This window comes from Mauremys reevesii, unplaced genomic scaffold (assembly GCF_016161935.1).
Source record: "Mauremys reevesii isolate NIE-2019 unplaced genomic scaffold, ASM1616193v1 Contig12, whole genome shotgun sequence".
In the NCBI taxonomy this organism is placed as follows: Eukaryota; Metazoa; Chordata; order Testudines; family Geoemydidae; genus Mauremys; species Mauremys reevesii.
In genome coordinates, this window is record NW_024100738.1 from 450824 (window position 1) to 469701 (window position 18878).

At 52.6% G+C, this 18878-nt stretch overlaps 1 protein-coding gene across 2 annotated transcripts in view; it reads left to right on the forward strand.

Annotated features, from left to right (window-relative positions):
* Window positions 1–322: 322 nt before the first annotated feature.
* The window catches only part of LOC120392840 (zinc finger protein RFP-like), a 44526-nt gene continuing 25970 nt past the window's right edge, over window positions 323–18878 (forward strand). The window contains exons 1-7 of one of the 2 annotated variants that reach the window (XM_039517521.1): window positions 323–540; window positions 7581–8034; window positions 11171–11266; window positions 11849–12079; window positions 13519–13541; window positions 14230–14345; window positions 18807–18866. In XM_039517521.1, coding sequence (XP_039373455.1) covers window positions 7618–8034; window positions 11171–11266; window positions 11849–12079; window positions 13519–13541; window positions 14230–14345; window positions 18807–18866 — 943 coding nt within the window. In that variant the 5' untranslated portion in view covers window positions 323–540; window positions 7581–7617. The remainder of the gene's footprint in view (window positions 541–7580; window positions 8035–11170; window positions 11267–11848; window positions 12080–13518; window positions 13542–14229; window positions 14346–18806; window positions 18867–18878) is intronic. The other variant, XM_039517522.1, reaches the window with a different exon arrangement.

An 18878-nucleotide genomic window follows, 5' to 3' on the forward strand; every position in this document is an offset into this window, starting at 1 on the left:
ACATCCCTTGATCTGCTGGAAATGCCCCTACTTATACAACCCAAAATGCCATTAGCCTTCTTGGCAACAAGGGCACACTGTTGACTCATATTCAGCTTTTCGTCCACCGTAACCCCTAGGTCCTTTTCTGCAGAACTGCTGCCCAGCCATTCGGTCCCTAGTCTGTAGCAATGCATGGGATTCTGCCGTCCTAAGTGCAGGACTCTGCACTTGTCCTTGTTGAACCTCATCATATTTCTTTTGGCCCAATCCTCTAATTTGTCTAATAACATCATGTGATTTCTTGCTATGCCCCTCCTTTTCCTCTAGCATTGAGCCTCAGTCAGTGCACAGAGAGGGGGAAGGATTCAAACATTCATTAGAAGCCACTAGAATTACCCCCGGATGCTCAAATGAAACAGTCTGAAACAAGATGAAAGAAGAATAAGCTACTTTATTAAGAAGGCTTCTGCTGGATTCAATGCAACTCAAAGGAAAGGGGTAGCCAGGAGCTCCCCAGAGACCCTGGCTCTGCAGTGATATTTGTTACATAGACACAAGGTAGGGGAATGATTTTTGTTTTATCCTTTGACCTGGGTGTATGCAAAGTGTGAATGAACTGTACCTTGACAGCTAGTGATGAGCTAGGTCGGGGTGTGTGTGTGAGTGAATCTTCAGGACCGGGCTGTATTTACATGAACACACCCACTCTGCCTAGGTACCCAGCACACAGAGCTGTGTAATGTTGCCCAAGTGATCAATTTTGGCTGGTGTTGGGTTACAGATCACTTGAGTATTGAATGCAGGGGTCATGGGATGTTGTTATCCTGATTGTGTGAGTAAAGGGCAGCAGAACTGTGCTGAGCTGGTCCTGACTGAGGGAGGGTCACCCTTAACTCAACTGAACCCACTAAGCAAGGGGCTCAGGTGCCAAATCTATGTGGAGGTGGGTGTTGGTGTCTGTCTGGTAGTGTGGGCTCTGTGTAAGAATTGTAGGTGGCTCCTTGTTCCTGCTTAGAGATAAAGCTCCTTAGGCTCTAGGGAGAGTTTTGTTAAGTGACCACTAGAGCTGGAATCACTGATAACCAGGTCTATAGGACAATGTCTCTGGTGAAAGATACTGTGCAGCCTGCACAAGCAGTAAGGCTCCCCTGCTAACAGCTGAAATCACTGAGAGCTCTGCTAAGTCCTGGAACCATAGGACATCCCAGTGGGTGCTATGGAGTGGCTGGAGGAATAAGTGAAATATTTTCTCTTTCCTCCCTTTCCTGGGTGGGAGGTGAACTCACATGAATGCATCTATGAATTTTGGGTCTTCCCTGACCAAGGAAATCAAGTGTGAGTGGGGTGCACTGGAGAGAGAAGAGAGGGGCACTTTAAAGGAACTTTTGGTTGTTGGACTTAAGCTCCTGAGGCAAAAGGACACTGGCCAACATACTCAGGGGTGGGTGTTTTGATTGTGGTACTATGCTTACGAATCCTGCCTGTGGCATTTTCCCGAGTCAGTGCCAGGTTACTTTCCTCCATTTTGTTAGATGTTTCTTTTCTACCCCCCCCCCCCACTCTGTGCTTGTGAGAAGAGGAAGTTTTGCCTCTAGAGTGTAATTGTCCCAGCTTACTGGGTGGGAACTTGGGCTGGTTCTGTGCTGTATTGTTAAGAGGCACCCCTGGATATTGAACCCGGCCCTTCTTGCTGCCGACTCCACCTGGCAGAAGGGTTAAAAATATCAAGTGGAAAAATCTTAGAAACAACTGAACACACCATCCCTGCTTAGTTGGCTTCCTTCAGTTCCTGCAGAGGAAGTCTCAACTCTCCTTCAATGACATGGGAGGGGGAGGGGAAGGAGATGGGGGAGGGGTTGATGGTGAAAGGCAGGAAGTTTGCACAGAAACAAACTTCCCCCAAATCATTTTTGCTGAAGTTATTAAAAAAAACCTACTTATGGTTACCCTGAATCCAGTGATGTTTTTCACCCACCCCCTGGCATCCAGCTGGGTGCCCAAGTTGCATCCCAGGCGCAGGCTGGAGGGCAATGCTGCGGGGGGGGGGGGCGAGTCAGAAGCACAGGACAGTGATGTGGGATGAGGCTGGAAATGCCCCCAGCCGGGCTGGTGCCAGAGTCCTGGCTGGGCTGGGTCTGTTCTCTGCAGTGGATGCATGCAGGCGATGGCTCCCGTGCACCCCCCGGCTCCCCCCTCGCCGTGCTCTGACTCTGTGGCTCCCAGGACTGTGAGCTGCCGCTGCCCCTCCCAGAGCAGGCTCAGGGCCCCGCACCTTGGCCGCTCACACGCCCGGCTCCCCTATTCCTACACTGTGGCTGTGCCTGGCTCACTGTGGGGGGTTTGGTGGTGGTGGGGGCAGAATAGCTGTAACTGCAGCAGGGCATCATCGATTTACCTCCCCTTGCCCTGCTTGCCTGGCAGTTGCAGTGCACCAGTCGGGGGTGGGAGGCAGCTGCAGGTGTGTGTGTGGGGGGGGAACACACAGGCTGTGGGGGGGAGGGGCAGGCGGAGGCTGCAGCAGGGTTGCGGGGAGTTGAGTGGATTGGCCCTGCTGGGTTGGGGACAGGGGGTGTCTCCATCTGACTGGTGGAGGGAGGGGAATGGCACCCACTGTCCTGTGCTAATTATTGGTCAATCTCCGGGCATCTGGGGTGCACCAGCCAGGGGTGGGGTCTACTGGGGGTCTGCTCCAGGTGTGTAGTGGCTGTACCTAGGGTCGGCCCAGTGCTGCTTTCTTCTTTTTATTATTATTATTTTATTAAAAGCTCAGCTCTGTGTGTGTTAGGTCAGCTGCCGGGGGACCTCAGGGTGGAGGGGAGCTGCCGTGGGGGGGCGCCTCAGGGCGGGGGCTCGGGGATGGGGAAGGGCGCAAGGTGGAAGTTTTGCTTAGGGCGCGAAACATCCTTGCACCGGCCCTGCCCCTCTCACAGTGCTCAGGAGGGGGTAAGCCCTCTGGCTGGGGGTGCAGGCTCCAGGGGGAGCCAGAAACAAGGGATTCAGGGGCAGGAGGACTCTGGGGTGGGGCCGGAGGTGAGAGGTTTGGGATGTAGGAGGTGCCTCCGGGCTATGGCCGAGGGGTTTGGAGAGCAGGGTGGGAGGAGTTGCAGGCTCTGGGGCTGGAAATAACGGCTTAGGAAGGAGCACTGTGGAAAGGGATCTGGGGGTCATAGTGGACCACAAGCTAAATATGAGTCAACAGTGTAACACTGTTGCAAAAAAAGCAAACATCATGAGAAGTAATTCTTCCGCTCTACTCCACACTGATTAGGCCTCAGCTGGAGTATTGTGTCCAGTTCTGGGTGCCACATTTCAGGAAAGATGAGAACAAATTGGAAAAAGTCCAGAGAAGAGCAACAAAAATGATTAAAGGTCTAGAAAACATGGCCAATGAGGGAAGATTGTTTAGTCTGGAAAAGAGAAGACCGAGTGGGGACGTGATCACAGTTTTCAAGTCCCTAAAAGGTTGTTACAAGGAGGAGGGAGGTAAATTGTTCTCATTAACCTCTGAGGATAGGACAAAAAGCAATGGGCTTAAATTGCAGCAAGGGAGGTTTAGGTTGAACATTAGGAAAAACTTCCTAACTGTCAGGGTGGTTAAGCACTGGAATATATTGCCTAGGAAGGTTGTCTAATCTCCTTCATTGGAGATTTTTAAGAGCAGGTTAGACAAATACCTGTCAGGGATGGTCTAGGTCAGAGGTTCTCAACCTTTTTCTTTCTGAGGCTCCCCCGACATGCTATAAAATCTCCGTGGCTCACTTGTGCCACAATAACTGGTTTTCTGCATATAAAAGCTGGAGTCGGTGTTAGCGGGTAGCAAGTAGGGCAGTTGCCTGGGGCCCCATGCCACAGGGACCCTCATGAAGCCGCATTGCCCCATGCAGTGGGGCTTCAGCTTTCTGCCCTGGACCCCAGAGAGTCTAATGCTGGCCCTGCTTGGAGGCCCCCCCGAAACCTGCTTGAGGCCCCCAGGGGGCCCCAGACCCCTGGTAGGGAACCAGTGGTCTAGATAATACCTAGTCCTGCCATGAGTGCAGGGGACTGGCCTTGATGACCTCGCGAGGTCCCTTCCAGTCCTACGATTCTATGAGGGGTTTGGGAGGCAGCAGGGGGCTCTGGTCTGGGGCACCATGTATAAGTGTTAGGCACTGAGAAAATCACTATGCACTTCAAAGCCCAAATTAGGTGCCTAAACTCCTATTTAAAAAAAAAAAAGAAAAGAATGAGGCGAGAGAAGCCCCTGGGTTACGTCTACACAGTCCATGGCTCTGAGCCTCCCGCCTGGGTCGACAAACTGGCGCTTGCATTAGTGCTCTAAAACAGCTGTGTAGGCAGCATGTTGAAGTTGGGGGGACGTGAAGCAGAGGGGTCCCACATCTCAGGGGAGTGCCCTAAGTACTGGGATAAAAGTTATGAGGGAGGCTCCTCCTCTCTCCCTCTCTTATCTTCCTCCTGCCCCCAGGTGTTTTGTGTGAACTTGCCTGCAAGGCCTGATCCTTTAGGCATACTCAGAAGATGCTACCAGACTGGGCCCCACCCATTGGCAGTGGGTAGGGGAGGCTGGGGGAGGCTGAGTTTCCCCAAATGGCCAGGCATGGCCCCACCCACACTCCACCTCCCAGGGCCCCGCTTTGGCAGAGCTACTGGGCTCCAGGGCCTCAGGGTGGGGGCTGCAGCACTGCCACCTGCCCCAGCATATGGTGGGGGGGGGGGCCAGCTCCTGCGGGCACTAGCCAGCCTGGGATGGGTGTTGGCAACCGGGGTGGGGGGACGCTCCAGGCTCCTGGAAGTGGTGGCACTTTGGCCAGAAGGGGTGGGGCTGGGGTCTAGCCTCTCCCAGCCACAGGGTCATGAGCTGCCCATGACCCCACTCATGACTTAGGCAGCCGAATGCCCGTCTTTCCGGAGTTTATGAATCACTCTGGGGCTTAGCCTGGATGCCAGGAGGGAGACAGCAGAGCAGGTGCCCAGAGCTGAAACCATAGCTGCTGAGGGAACTTTTTTTACAACAACAGAGGCACTCAGTCAGGAGTGCTGGAGTCTGTACAGAAGTGGGGGCGTCACTGGCACCAGAACCCTGGTTCCATCCCCTGCTCCTCCTCCCGCCACCGAGGTGCTGCCCAGGCCGGAAACCAGAGCTCAGCAGTGGTAAGAGCCACCTCGGGAGTCTGGGCTTCTGTGGGGAGCCCCAGACACTCTGTTACCCTCACAAAATTCTCTGTTACTCACATTCTAGGGGCACCCACTTGTTCCTAGGGCTCAGGTGTAACCTTACACTCTGCAGGTGTGGGGGGTCTTTTACCAGTGAAAGAGCCTTACAGAGTAATATCCTACATAACCTCTATTTATTAACAATCACCAGAACAGAATACACACGCTAAGCATACAATGCTCCCCACTCCCACTAAGACAGATGAACTTTCCTTGATGGCCAGTCAGGATCAGGTCCATCTAGGGGACTCCAGTTTCTGCACAGTGTCATTGGCAGGGTGTTGATGTCTGGCAGTTCTGATCTTTGGGGCCGTGTCCTGGAGTTGGCTCCCCAAAGAACTTCCTTTTGGACCCCAGTTTATATAGTGAAACCTGAGTCCTGCTTAGCTCTACCTTAACCAATCATTATATTAAACTGTTACTAACCAATTCTAACATATTGTAAAGTAATTCTCTAACCAATTATATCCCAACCCCTTAAGTGATTTACACCTAGAAAAATTAATTATATAACAGACAGAAACTATCAAAGAATCAGACAAAGACCCTCCAGACAAACAATAGGGAAGTGGGGACCATAAAGAGAAAACAATAAAGAAATGAGGATTTCACAACTACAGCTGTTGATAGCGTTCTGTCTGACAAGAAATTACTTATCGAACTAAGTTGTCTTTAACCATCTTAAGGTCTGTTTCCTTATCTGGTGACAGTGGGGGCCATTAGGACAGGGCCTCCTTCTTAACAGCCCGATATTATATTGTTTGAATGTCATTTAGATGGAATGTGAGGATGTGACTTCCTGCTTCTCAGCTAATGGCTGCTGCTCTTCTAATCTGGCGGCAGACGAAGACTTTAGGCTTTAGGCCTTAGAATAAGGCTACAGAAAAAGGCCTGATCCTTACAACTGCATTGTCCTGGGCAGGCCTCCAAGATGCCCAAGAGCAGCCCTTGACCTTTGTCCCTGCACCTCGGGGCAGGTGGAGGATATGGGGCTCCCCACAGCAGCCCAGGCTCCCTGGGCAGCTCTCACCACAGCCCGGCTCTGGCTTCCAGCCTGGCCAGGGGACAGGACCTTGGGGGAAGAGGGCGTGATCAGCTACTCCACTGAGAATCACAGCCCCTGCCTCTGCTGCTTCGTGCCTTCCCAAGGCTACTAGGCCCATATTAAAAAGTGCAGAGACCATGGCCTCCCTGGACCCTCCTGCATCTGGCACTGTAGGAACTTTACACTTCTCAAGCACTAAGGGGGTTAGAAAACCGCCCCCAAATTTAGAGTGGCTGAAGTGGTTCCCACCCCCCCACACTCGATCAGGAGACACACAGATTAAGCGCCGACCGGGTGTGTACCACTGGAACACGCAATGCATAGAGCACCAATCAGGGAAAAGGGTGAGGAGTTAAATTGGGGTTGCACATGCGCATAATAAAATAATGTATGTAACCATTATAATAAAAGGACGTGGAAAACCCCCGCTTGGGGCGCTCCACTGGAACAGACTGACGGACTTGGCTTTATTTATTGCAACATGGCACCACTGCACGAGTGAGTTTAGGCACCTATAGGATTCATTGGGAATATTTGGCATTGAAGTGTTTTTGAAACTGAGACTTAAGCATCTTAAACAGGGACTTTGGTACCTAACTGATTGTGTGTATCCAGGGTAACATTGTTATCCCATGGGCAAGTTCACGTTGCCTTGTATTTTTTGTGGCTGAAGAGCTATGGAATAGAACAGAGGTAGGTAGCATGTGGCACGTGCGCCAAAGGCGGCACGCAAGCTGATTTTCAGTGGCAATCACAGTGCCAGAGTCCTGGCCACCAGTCCGGGGCGTCTGCATTTTAATTTAATTTTAAATGAAGCTTCTTAAACATTTAAAAAATGTTTACTTTACATATAACAATAGTTTAGTTATATATTATAGATTTATAGAAAGAAACCTAAAAATGGTAAAAAGTATGACTGGCATGTGAAACCTTAAATTAGCGTGAATAAATGAAGACTCGGCACACTACTTCTGAAAGGTTGCTGACCCCTGGAATAGAGGATAGCAGGGGTGATTTATGGTTCTGTGTTTGGGGAAGGTCTGATGATTTGCCTGTGAAAGAGGCAGTGTAACATATTGTGAGACAGATTGTTCTCTGCCGTGTGAAAAGCTTCATTTTCATGAGCAAATCTGCAGGCATGGTTAACCCATGGAAATTATTTTTCGTCACTACTTTTGAAAAAAATTATTTTTGTTTCATTTTTTACAATTTTGTTTTTTAATAAATCAACTGAAAAGAATGTCTTTCATAAAACAAATGGAATGGAATAAAAACTAACATTTAATTATTTATTTATTTGTATTTTTCCACTATCTACATAACAATTTATGATCTGGAGCAGAAGCAGAGAGAACAGAAGCCCAGAGATCCCAGCAGCCATGGCCTCAGGGACTCCTGTACGGGAAATCCAAGAGGAAACCAAATGTCCCATCTGCCTGGGATATCTGACGGACCCAGTCACCATACAGTGCGGGCACAACTTCTGCCAAGGCTGCATCACTCAGTTCTGTGGGACATGGGAAGAGCAGGACTCTGACCCCATGTGCTGCCCCAGCTGCAGAGCCCGAATCCGGAAAGGGGCTTTCCAGAGTAATTATCAGCTAGCAAATATAGTGGAAAAAATCAAACAAATGGATTTCAAACGAGGAAAAGAGAATCTGTGTGAGAGACACGGCAAAGCCCTGGATCTGTTCTGTGAAGAGGACGGGGAAGCCGTGTGTGTGGTTTGTGAGAGATCCCAGGAGCATAGATCTCACACGGTACTTCTCATGGATGATGCTGCCCAGAAATACAAGGTGGGACACACTGTGGATCCGGGTTAATTCAGCTTTTTCCTTTTCAGACTCAGTCTCTCAGAGCCACAGAATCTCCTAATTTCCCAGATTTTCTCCCTGATCTCTGGATCCTCCTAAATCTCTGCCCTGCAGGCTCCTTCCTCTGGGCAGGTGCAGGGAGCCTTGGCCACTGATAGCCGGCACCCAGCCTGTCATTAGGGAGACATGGGCACTAGAGCTCCATGTGAGGCACTTTCCTCACACACAGGACTGAAGCAAGATGTGTCCATGGTGCTGCCAGGCCAGGCATGGAAGGCATGAGCTGCGCTCACCACACCCCTGACAGCATGGGCGGTGGGTACCAGAGGCAGGGCAAGGCAATGCCTTCCCAAACTGCCAGGTGTAGCCCAACCCACACTCTGCCCCCAGGCACCTCCCCTGCTTCTGCCACCTCCTGGGGCTGCCTGGGCTTTAGGCTGGGGCAGGCTGGGGCCGGGCGCCATCCCTGTGCTCCGGGGCCATGGGGGGCTGGGGCCACATTCTGCCCACTTAGCGGGTGAGTGGGAGATTGGGGGTGCTCAGGGGCTGGGGTCCTGCCCCCATAGAAACAGCTGAGTTTAGAGGCTGCACAGAGGGCAGGAGGGAAGAGGGTGTGTGGGGAACATCAGGAAGAGGCTCTGAAACTGCTCTGTGTGAAGAGGATCTAAGTTCAATTTGTCGGGTTTCGCGTCTGTCCTGGGCTCACAGAGCTCACTCGGTGGTTCCCATCAAGCAAGCTGTCCGGGAGCACAAGATACAGAGTTGCTGTTCACTCTCATGGGTAATAACTTTGGATTTTAATTACAGGTTAATGGCATCACAAGTTGCCTGACACTAGGGCTGCTGACAGACTTGCCAGGCCTCTGGGCAAGACTGGGGGAGGGAGGGGCAGCTCCAGGCCTCCAGAAGGGGCAGGGCCTCAGGGAGAACGGGCAGGGTTGGGGCTAGCCTACCCCAGACAGCCCTTCAGCGCTGCCCAGGCCACATCACCTGGGGCTCCAGCAGCGATTTAAAGGGCCTGGGGCTCTGGCCACCACTGTTCTTGCAGGAGCAGCGGCGGCTGCCAGGAGCCCCGGGCCCTTTGAAATCACCAAACCCCAGGGCAGCAGCCCCTTTTGCCTCCCTTGTTGACGGCCTTGCCTGACACAGGTGTGTAACTGCATCGTTCAGCTGTGTGTAGCCTACATTGCATGAAAGCGGATATACACATAAACGATACTCCAGCCTCGCAAGGAAAGCAACAGAGGAAGATTTTAAATTTGTCTGATGGGAGAGGGGGGAGTTTTTTCTCTGAGCAGCTGAATCCTTTTCAAACCCAGCTCCCACCAGTGAACTATGGGACCTTCCTACAGCCCCAGATGCTGATAAATGATCAGTGAGGTTTGATTCTAGGTGGTGCTGGATTCAGAAGAGCTGCAGGCCAGTCTGTGTGAGAGTGCTGCTTTCAGCTCGCAGAGGGGGAATTACAAGCTGTGTCTGTTATTACTGACTGTGTCACAGTGTTTAATATTGTTATTTGCATCCCAGCAGCCCCTACAGCCCCCAGATGAGATCTGACCTCGATTGTGGAGGGCCCTGCACAAAACCCAGTGAGGGACAATCCCTGCCCTGAGCCATTTACAGTCTAACTGGACAAGACAGACAAAGGGTGGGAGGGGAAACTCAGGCACAGTGAGGAGAAGTGACTTGTCCAAAGTCACTTAGTGGGTCAGTGGCAGAGCTGAGTGTAACCCCCACTTTTCCCAGGCCAAGTGCAGTGTTCTATCCACTAGGCTACGCTGCCTCCCCCTGCCCACCCCCCGCAGCACTGAGCAGTGATGAAGTGTGGCCATTAGGAGGAAAAGACGCCTTGATAAAGGTCCCAGACCCTGCAGGGCAATGACATTTCCCACTGGGATTCTGAACTCCTGTGCTGCTCCACGAGGGGTTAAACTCAGATGCTGCCAGCCTGCACTAGAGGAGATCACTGGGCTAAATGCTGTCTGGGACCCCGAGCTCCTTCAGTCCGCACACAAAAGGGCTCCAGACAGCTCAGGTCCATGCCAAGTACCACTGGGATTACACTGGATTGTAGCAAAACCAGCCCCAGGCTGGAGCTGACCGGTGCCAGTCTGACCTGTTCTGTTGTGTACGTGGGCAAGGACCAGCCAGAGCTGTTCTGTTAGTCCCACCAGGCAGCCTTTTGTAATCTCCCAGAATGCACTGCTTCCGGGATCTTTACCAGGGAATGGGACTGTGGGGTACCTGCCCAGAGTACATTGCCTCGGAGAGGGGTTAGGACAGCACTGGGTCAAACCCCAACCCGTCCTTTATACAAATCTGCATCATGTCTAATTAGGGAGGTCACTGAGGCATCCCCAGAACACGGGACACCCTCACACCTGCCTGCATGGGCCCATCCTCACCAGTATCAGTCACCCTGTGTGGACCCCACCACCGTTTTTTCCAGCGTGCCACCTGCCTGCATTATTCTCCATGAAGGTGCTACCCCAGCCCTGCTCCCACCCTCATGGGTGTCCTCCTGCAGCCTCAGTCTCCTCCTCTCCCTTTTGCACCAGACAAAGCCACATCCAGTGCTGGGACCCTGCTGGACAGGGACAGTGCTCCACAAAACTGGGACTGCGCAGCTTCAAACCAGATGAATGGCCCCCCGACATCTCACGAGTTTTGCCCTGGTGCTTAGACCAGCTCTGCCCAACCAGTGCAGCCCCAGGGCTTCAGGACTGGAATCCCAGCACATATTTAAACCCTGGTGGCTTCTGAGATTTGTATCACTTTGTTTGTTAAACCTTCAAAAAACAGGTTTATTGATTCACCCCCATGTGACTCCAGTGCCCTGTTATGCTCTGTACCATTAATCAATTCACAAATACCAGTAAAGCTTGGGTATAATTGAGATCTCTTGCTAATTGCTGAAAACACTGAACCAGAATTGGTAACGAGTCTGAATATGACACGCTCTTAGTTTCCATTAATGACGTTTCATCTCCTTTGTGGTCCTGATGTCACAAAGCGATTAGAACCACAGTCATCTTGGGTTTCGGGTGGAAAAACACCCACTTCCAAGCACCACTCAACTATCCAGATGAAACCTCCCAAATCATTTCTGTTTCTTCAGGAAAGAATCCAGGCCCATCTGAAAACTCTGACGGAAGAGAGAGAAAAGCTGCTGGGATTGAAAGCGACTGGAGAGAGGAATTGCCGAGAATATCTGGTAGGTGCCTGTTGTTATGAACCAGAAGGGACTGGCAGTGGGAGGTCTGTTTGGAGGCAGACTCCTGTGTGGTCTACGTGAACATGGGCTTGTGTGTGTTTCTCCATGATCATGGATTGCTGGGTTTGAATCATGTGTAGACAAGCCCTAAGCTTCCCTTTCAATTGATGAGTATTCCTTGTGGCTTGCCTGAATTCACACAAATGTCCCCATGAAGTGCTTGTCCACTCTGTCTAGACATTTTGTGCATTTTTAAAGCATCTGTTTCTTTTAACTCCCCTGACGTCTCTGTTAGTGCAGTGCTGAGTCCTGCCTCCTGCTGCTCTGGGTCTGAATTTCCACAGACCATAAATAACAGAAGATGCTGACCATGACTGACAGTGAAACACCCCTTTCACAGGGATACAGGGGCCAAAAGGGAAGGTGTGAGAGAATCCCCTGCCTAGTACCCACAGGGTAGAGTCAAATGTCAGAAATCTTAAGATTTTCAAAGAAAATCACCCTCCTGCACACTCAGCTCTCCATGAAAGGACCCTGGGCTCCATCCATGTCCCTGACCAGCCCTTGCCCTATTTCATACAGAAACAAACACAAACCGAGAGGCAGAAGATTGTGTCTGAATTTCAGCAACTGCAGCAGTTCCTGGAGGAACAAGAGCGACTCCTGCTGGCCCAGCTGGAGAAGCTGGACAAGGAGATTGTGAGGATCCAGAATGAAAATGTCAGTAAACTCTCCGAGCAGATTTCCCATCTCAGTGAGCTGATCAGTGAGGTGGAGGGGAAGTGTCAGAAGCCAGCGAGTGAATTCCTACAGGTGGGTGCTCCAGGACAGCCAGCTCTCCCCCTCAGTGCTACCCACCGTCAGCCCTGCCGATCAACTCCTCCCTCTTCTTCCAGCACCATCTGCCTGCTGCAATCAGCTGTTCCACTGTGTGCAGGAGATGCTGGGAGGGAGGGGGAGGAGCGGGGAGGGAGTGTGCTCATGTTAGGATTCCCTCCCCACTTTGAACTCTGGGGGACAGATGTGGGGACCCACATGAAAGACCCCCTAATCTTATATTCCATCAGCTTAGGTTAAAAACTTCCCCAAGGCACAAATTCCTTTTCTTGTCCTTGCTGCCACCACCAAGTGATTTAAACAAAAATTCAGAGATGGGTCACCTGGAATCCCTATTCCCCCAAAATATCCCCGAAAACCCCTTCACCCCCTTTCCTGGGGAGGCTTGAGAATAATATACCAACCAATTGCCTTTAATGTAAGTACAGACCAGACCCTTATCTTTAGGACACTAAAATCAATCAGGTTCTTTAAAGAAGAACTTTATTATAAAGAAAAAAGTACAAGAATCACACCTGCAAAATCAGGATGGAAGGTAACTTTACAGGTTAATAAAAAGATTTAAAACACAGAGGACTCCCCTCTGGACTCAGCTTCAGAGTTACAAAAACAGGAATAAAACTACCTCTTAGCATAGGGAAAATTCACAAGCTAAAACAAAAAAATAGCCTAACGCATTTCCTTGCCTTAGTTAGAATTTTTGTAATCTTAGATGGATCATTTCAGGTAGGTTTTCAGGAGATGTTGTACCTGCTTGGTCTATCTCTCGATCAGGAAAGGGAACAAACAAACAGAGCCCAAACAAAACCTCCTGCAACCCACCATATTTGAAAGTAGCATCTTTCCTTATCGGTCCTTCTGGTCAGGAGCCAACCAGGTTATCTGAGCTTCTTAACCCCTTAGAGGTAAAGCGATTCAGTACAGCTGCAAGGAGGTATTTTATGTTACTCTTTCCTTTATATTTATGGCAGCTCACAAGAGGAGGTGAGGAAGAGACAGGGTGGAGGTTGAGTGGGAGGGGGAAGAGTTGGGCTGGGGTGTGGCATTGGGGAAAGGTTTGGAGTGGAGGTGGGGCATGGGGTTGAGCACCCCCAGGGACAATTGGAAACCAGCACTCATCATTAGAAACATGCCAGACCCCCACAGAGGGAGGAGCGGGCTGCTGAATCATAAGCACTGGAGTCCAGCAGTCGGAGATCTCAGTGTAACTCGGCATGTGCATTGCTGACATCTGAGTGAGTATTATTCTTAGCAGAGTCACAGAGATATGAAAGATGGAAAAGCCCCATTAGCTCAGGGAATCCCTGGGGCCAGAGCAGGGTCTCTTCCCCCCTACTTCCTAAATCCCTTCCCTGGAATCCCCCGTGTGTGATTGTCAGAGAGGACTGAAATTCTTTTGTCTCTCTCTCCTCTAGGATGTCAGAACCACCTTGAGCAGGTATGTGGCTCCCTCGCACTCCACAATGCTGGGAAAGAGCTTGATGATGAGGGTAGCACCGCATCTCCCCAGGGCTCTACAGCAAAATGTGTGGGCAGATCGCATGTTGGATACAAATCTCTCTGATCAACTCCATCCTGGGGTGCTCACTCTTGTACAGAAGACTGAGCTCAAGTATTTTGTAGAGATGTCACATCCCTGGGGGACTGGCTGCCTCAGGATTGTGGAGATGGACTATGGGCCTGTCACTGCTGGGTACTGGTCACTATTCAGCCCAGGGCAGTAGTTTTCAAGAGCCTTTCCCCATCTGAGGGCTGTTTGGAGACCTGTGAGAAATGAGCTGGGGAAGGGGTAGTTGGTGTCTCAGTCTAGTTCCTAGAGGCAGATTTCTACAGCACTTCACCTGGGAACCTCCTGACCCTCAGAGCATGGAGGCCAAGGAGCGAATTGGCCATGGAGACTCAATTCCACTTTTGTCCGTAGAACTGGTCTCTCCAGACCAGAGTTGAAGAATATTAATGACCTTTGAAGGGAAGGTTGCTTGGCCCTGGGTTGTGTTGCACCTGCTCTGAGGCTGAAAGAAGTCGAGGAATTCTAACTCCAGGGCCATTAGAGCAGCAACTCACTAGCCAGAACTTATAATGAGTCACACAGTAAAATATAATCACGTGAAATTGTTTCCCTCCAGGTGTGAGAAGGGGAAGTTCCAGCAGCCAGAGGAGATTTCTCCTGAACTGGAAGAGCGAGTCTGTGGTTTCTCCCAGAAAATGATTGTGCTAATGGAGATTCTGGGGAAGTTCAAAGGTACCTAGAAGGGATCTAGGAATGGAAATTGGGATGCGCCTCTGAGAAGAGAATGTTGCTGATCAATTTGTTCACACTTAGATGATGCTGTTAAATTAAGAAATGACTCAAAGACTTTAAGGCCAGACGGGACCATCATGATCATCCAGTCTCACCAACTGCACACTGCAGGCCACAGAATCTCACCCACCCACTCCTGCAATTGACCCCTAACCTCTGGCCAAGTTACTGAAGTCCTTAAATCATGATTTTAAAACTTTAAGTGTAACTGGTTGAGCACTCAGCAGTGAGGCGCCTCCTGCTGGTCAGTCAGGGAATTAGCTTTCCCGCTCCAGAGCGCCCACTGCTGGCCAGTGTCTCTCCTGCCTCAGGCCCCTCCATTCCCCTCCTGGACCCCAGTGGCCCTTACCTTGGAGTTCTGTCCACAGCAGTACCCCCACACCCTGGGTCTCCTCTCCCAGGGGCATCCCAACCCTTTACACCCACCTTGCCTCAGTGGTTACTGCCAGTCATCTAGCCCCCTTTCTCTGGGGCAGCCTGCAGTCCGCAATGTCCACTCATCATTAGCAAAGGGGTTGGACCTACTGCCTTTCTAGCCCTAGTACCATCCCTGGCCCTTAACAAGGTCTCAGCCTGGAGACTTGCCGGGCCAGAGCTCCCCAGCTCTGCCTGCTCCGCCCCAGCCCTGCTCTGTGTAAGGTACCTTGTGATCCCAGGCAGCCCTGCAGTGAGACTCTTGCCTGCCTAGCTCCCAGGCCTTTGATCAGGGCCAGCTGTAACCTAATTCGGTGTAGCCCCCGCTGTGGCTGCCTCCCCAACCAGCCGACCTCAGCTGCTTTTCACTTTCTACCTCCTTTTATCCCAGGACGGGGGTAACTGTCCCGCTACCCAAGTTATGGATCAGGAGAAGGCGTTCGACAGGGTGGACCACGGGTATCTCCTGGGCACTCTGCAAGCGTTTGGCTTCAGGTCCCAGTTTGTGGGTTTTCTCCAGGTGCTGTATGCTTCCGCAGAGTGTCTGGTCAGGATCAACTGGACCCTGACCGAGCCGGTTAGCTTCGGGCGGGGAGTGCGGCAGGGGTGCCCCCTCTCGGGCCAGCTGTACGCCCTGGCATTCGAGCCCTTCCTCTGTCTCCTCCACAGGAGGATGACGGAGTTGGTGCTTCGGAAGACGGAGCTGCGGCTGGTCCTGTCGGCATACGCTGACGATGTGCTCCTCGTGGTCCAGGACCCGGGCGACTTGGCGCGGGTGGAGGCCTGCCAGGCCGTGTACTTGGCGGCCTCCTCCGCCCGGGTCAGCTGGGTCAAGAGCTCTGGCCTGCTGGTCGGGGACGGGTGGCAGGCGAGCTTCCTCCCACCCGCGCTTCAGGCCATCCGGTGGAGCGCGGGTCCGCTGCTCTATCTCAGCGTTTACCTTTCTGCCACGCATCCGTCTCCGCCGGAGAACTGGCAAGGTTTGCAGGGCAGAGTGGCGGAGTGGCTCCGGAAATGGACAGGACTCCTCCCGTGCCTTTCCCTCCAAGGGAGGGCACTGGTGCTCAATCAACTGGTCCTGTCCATGGTCTGGTACCAGCTCAACACCCTGGTCCCGGCCCTGGTGCTCCTGGCCGACCTCCGGAAGGTTGTTCTGGAGTTCTTTTGGCCAGGACTGCACTGGGTCCTTGCAGGGGTGCTCCACCTGCCCCTGGAGGAAGGAGGACAGGGCCTGAAGTGCCTACGCACTCAGGTCCACATCTTCCGCCTCCAGGCACTGCAGAGGCTCCTTTATGGTGCGGGTAGTCTGGCGTGGAGAACCCTGGCGCACGCCTTCCTGCGCCGCTTCCGAGGGCTCCGATACGACCGGCAGCTCCTTTATCTCGATCCGAGGGATCTTCTGCGAGACCTCTCCAGGCTGCCGGTCTTCTACCAAGACCTCCTCCGGACCTGGAAGCTGTTCTCTGTGACCAAGTCCATGGCAGCCACCAAGGGGGCGGATCTTCTCGCGGAGCCCCTGCTACACAACCCCCAGCTCCGTGTGCAGGTGGAGGAGTCCCCCGCAGTGCGCCAGAGGTTGGTCCTGGCGGAAGCTACCAGGGTTGGAGACCTCCTGGACTAAGACCGGGGAGACTGGCTGGATCCCCTGGTGCTCGCTTGGTATATGGGGATCTCGAGACCTTGTACTCCCCGACGCGTACTACAGGAGGTGAAGGCCGCTTTGCCGCCCGCTGCTCAGGCCTACCTCGACCGGGTCCTGCGTGAGGGCACGCCCCGCCCGCCCCCCACCCCATGCCCTCTGGACCTTTTCGTCAGGCCCCTGCCCCGTGGACCCGACCGGCCCCCACGCACCTTCTCCACAAGCCGGGTGCACAATCTGCAGCCAGTCTGTTTCTAAACCGTGCCAAGGAAGCATCTCTACATGCTCGTGCTCCACACCCTTCACTTCCTCACCCTCGTGTCCCACCCTGACACCAAGTGGCGGGACCTCCTGCCACCTCTGGAGGGTGAGGAGCCCCGGTGGGCCAGCCTGTACTCCACCCTGATCCCAAGGCCCGCCGGGGATATCAGTTGGCAGCTCCACCATGGGGCCGTGAGCACGGGCGTGTACTTGGCGCGGTTTACCCCTGTCCCAGACACCTGCCCTTTCTGCGGCGTGAGGGAGACCCTGGCTCACGATTACGTAGAGTGCGCCAGGTTGCAGCCCCTATACCGGCTCCTCACCAATATCCTGCTTCGTTTCTGGCTGCACTTTTCCCCCCACCTCCTTCTCCATGCACTCCCTATCCGTGGCCCCACAAAGTCGCGGGACCTCCTGGTCAACCTCCTCCTCGCCCTGGCCAAACTGGCCATGTACGTGACCAGGGAGAGGCAGTTGGCCAATGGAGACTCCTGCGACTGTGGGGCTTGTTTCTGATCCTAAGTCCGTTCACATCTCTGGAGGGAGTTCCTCTGGGTGGCGTCCACTGGCTCCCTTGACGCCTTCGAGGAGCAGTGGGCGATGTCCGGGGTTCTCTGCTCGGTGTCCCCGTCAGGCTCCCTTCTTATGACCCTTTGACCACACTCCCGTCCCTGTTCTTTTGTTAGTTGTCCCCCGCAATTAGTGGGTTTCTGAGGTCCTGTAGATCCTCCCCTTAGGCTGGCATGGGGGATCCGTTAGCATGGGGCGGGCTTCCGTCCGCCCCATTTCCCGGAAACCCAATAGATACACAAGTTACAGAGAATCCACCATTGACTCTAGTTTAAATCCACAACTGACCTGTGCCCCATTCTGCAGAGGAAGGAAGGAAAAAAATCCCCAGGCTATCTGTCAATCTGACTTGGGGGGAAATTCCTTCTGGACCCCAGATATGATGGTCAGTTTATACCGAGCATTTTGGCAAGACCCAACAGCCAGACACGTGGCAAAGAACTCTCTATAGCTCAGAGCCCTCCCTGTCTACTGGCCCATGACCAGCCATGGGGCACATTTCTCAAAGGCGGATCCAGCCCATCACTGAGCTCTGGTACCGTTTGCAGCTAGTTTGGGCCAAATGGGCTGTAGGGAAGGAGAAAGCCCCTCCCACATGGTGAGGGATCCCTCCAGCACAGGCGCCTCTGGTGCCTCCTTCCCAGCAGCTGCAGGCACAAGGCGTGTTCCTGAGAGGGCTGGGAATGGGGTGGGGGTGGTGAGGGCGGGTGGAAGAGGGAGGGGGTGGACGAGGGATAGAGGGACATGGGCAGTGGAAAGCTGGGCCTCTGACACTCTGCACAGTGGCCTAAACACCCGGGGGCCATTATCATAGGGATGTAGCTCTGGCTGGTTCAGAACTTCCTCAGCCTGTGCCAAGGTCTGCACCGGCCCCTGCAGCCACTGAACAGCAGAGTCACAAATGGCCCATCCCCTCTCTCCTTTTCCCGGTACAGGGGGGAATCGGACCCTTTGAGTCAATCCTCCCCCACCTCAATTTCCACCTTGATAAAATAATTTTACTATTATTTCCATTTCTGCCTATGGAGGACGAGGTCCCATCGTGCTACTCTCTGTAGAGGCGCTGAGTAAACAGACCCAACAGCTCACAATTAGAGCCAAGATTTCACAAACTCTGAACATCCCGTTAGTGTCAAAGGGACCCAAGTGGGTAAAGTTACCTTTATGCCAAAGTCTTTGCAGGCTCTGGGTCTAGGTTACGACAAAAGGCAGCAAGTGAATGAGACAAACCAACTGGAGTCTGAAGGGGGGGAGGGGATGAGGAGGGAAAAGTAAATCTCTTACAGATTGTGTGTCCTGGGATAGTTGTGAGGCTGCAAGGATGCTGGCTCCATTGTTGAAAGATGCCTGATTGAGAGGGGAAAATAGATTTCAGACCTTTTTATATTAAATACCTGAGTGTGTCTGTGCATCTCTGCCTGTTTCTCTGTCATAATTATAAAACAGTTTCAGAGTGGGGATGCTCTTATGAATATGAAAGTCTGAAATCTCACCTCTCTTCTCCTTTCTCCCCCAAGACACTCTGCCATCTGAACTGGAGAGAAAAAGGAGAGAATCATTTGGAGCACACAGACAGGGTGAGTTTGCGG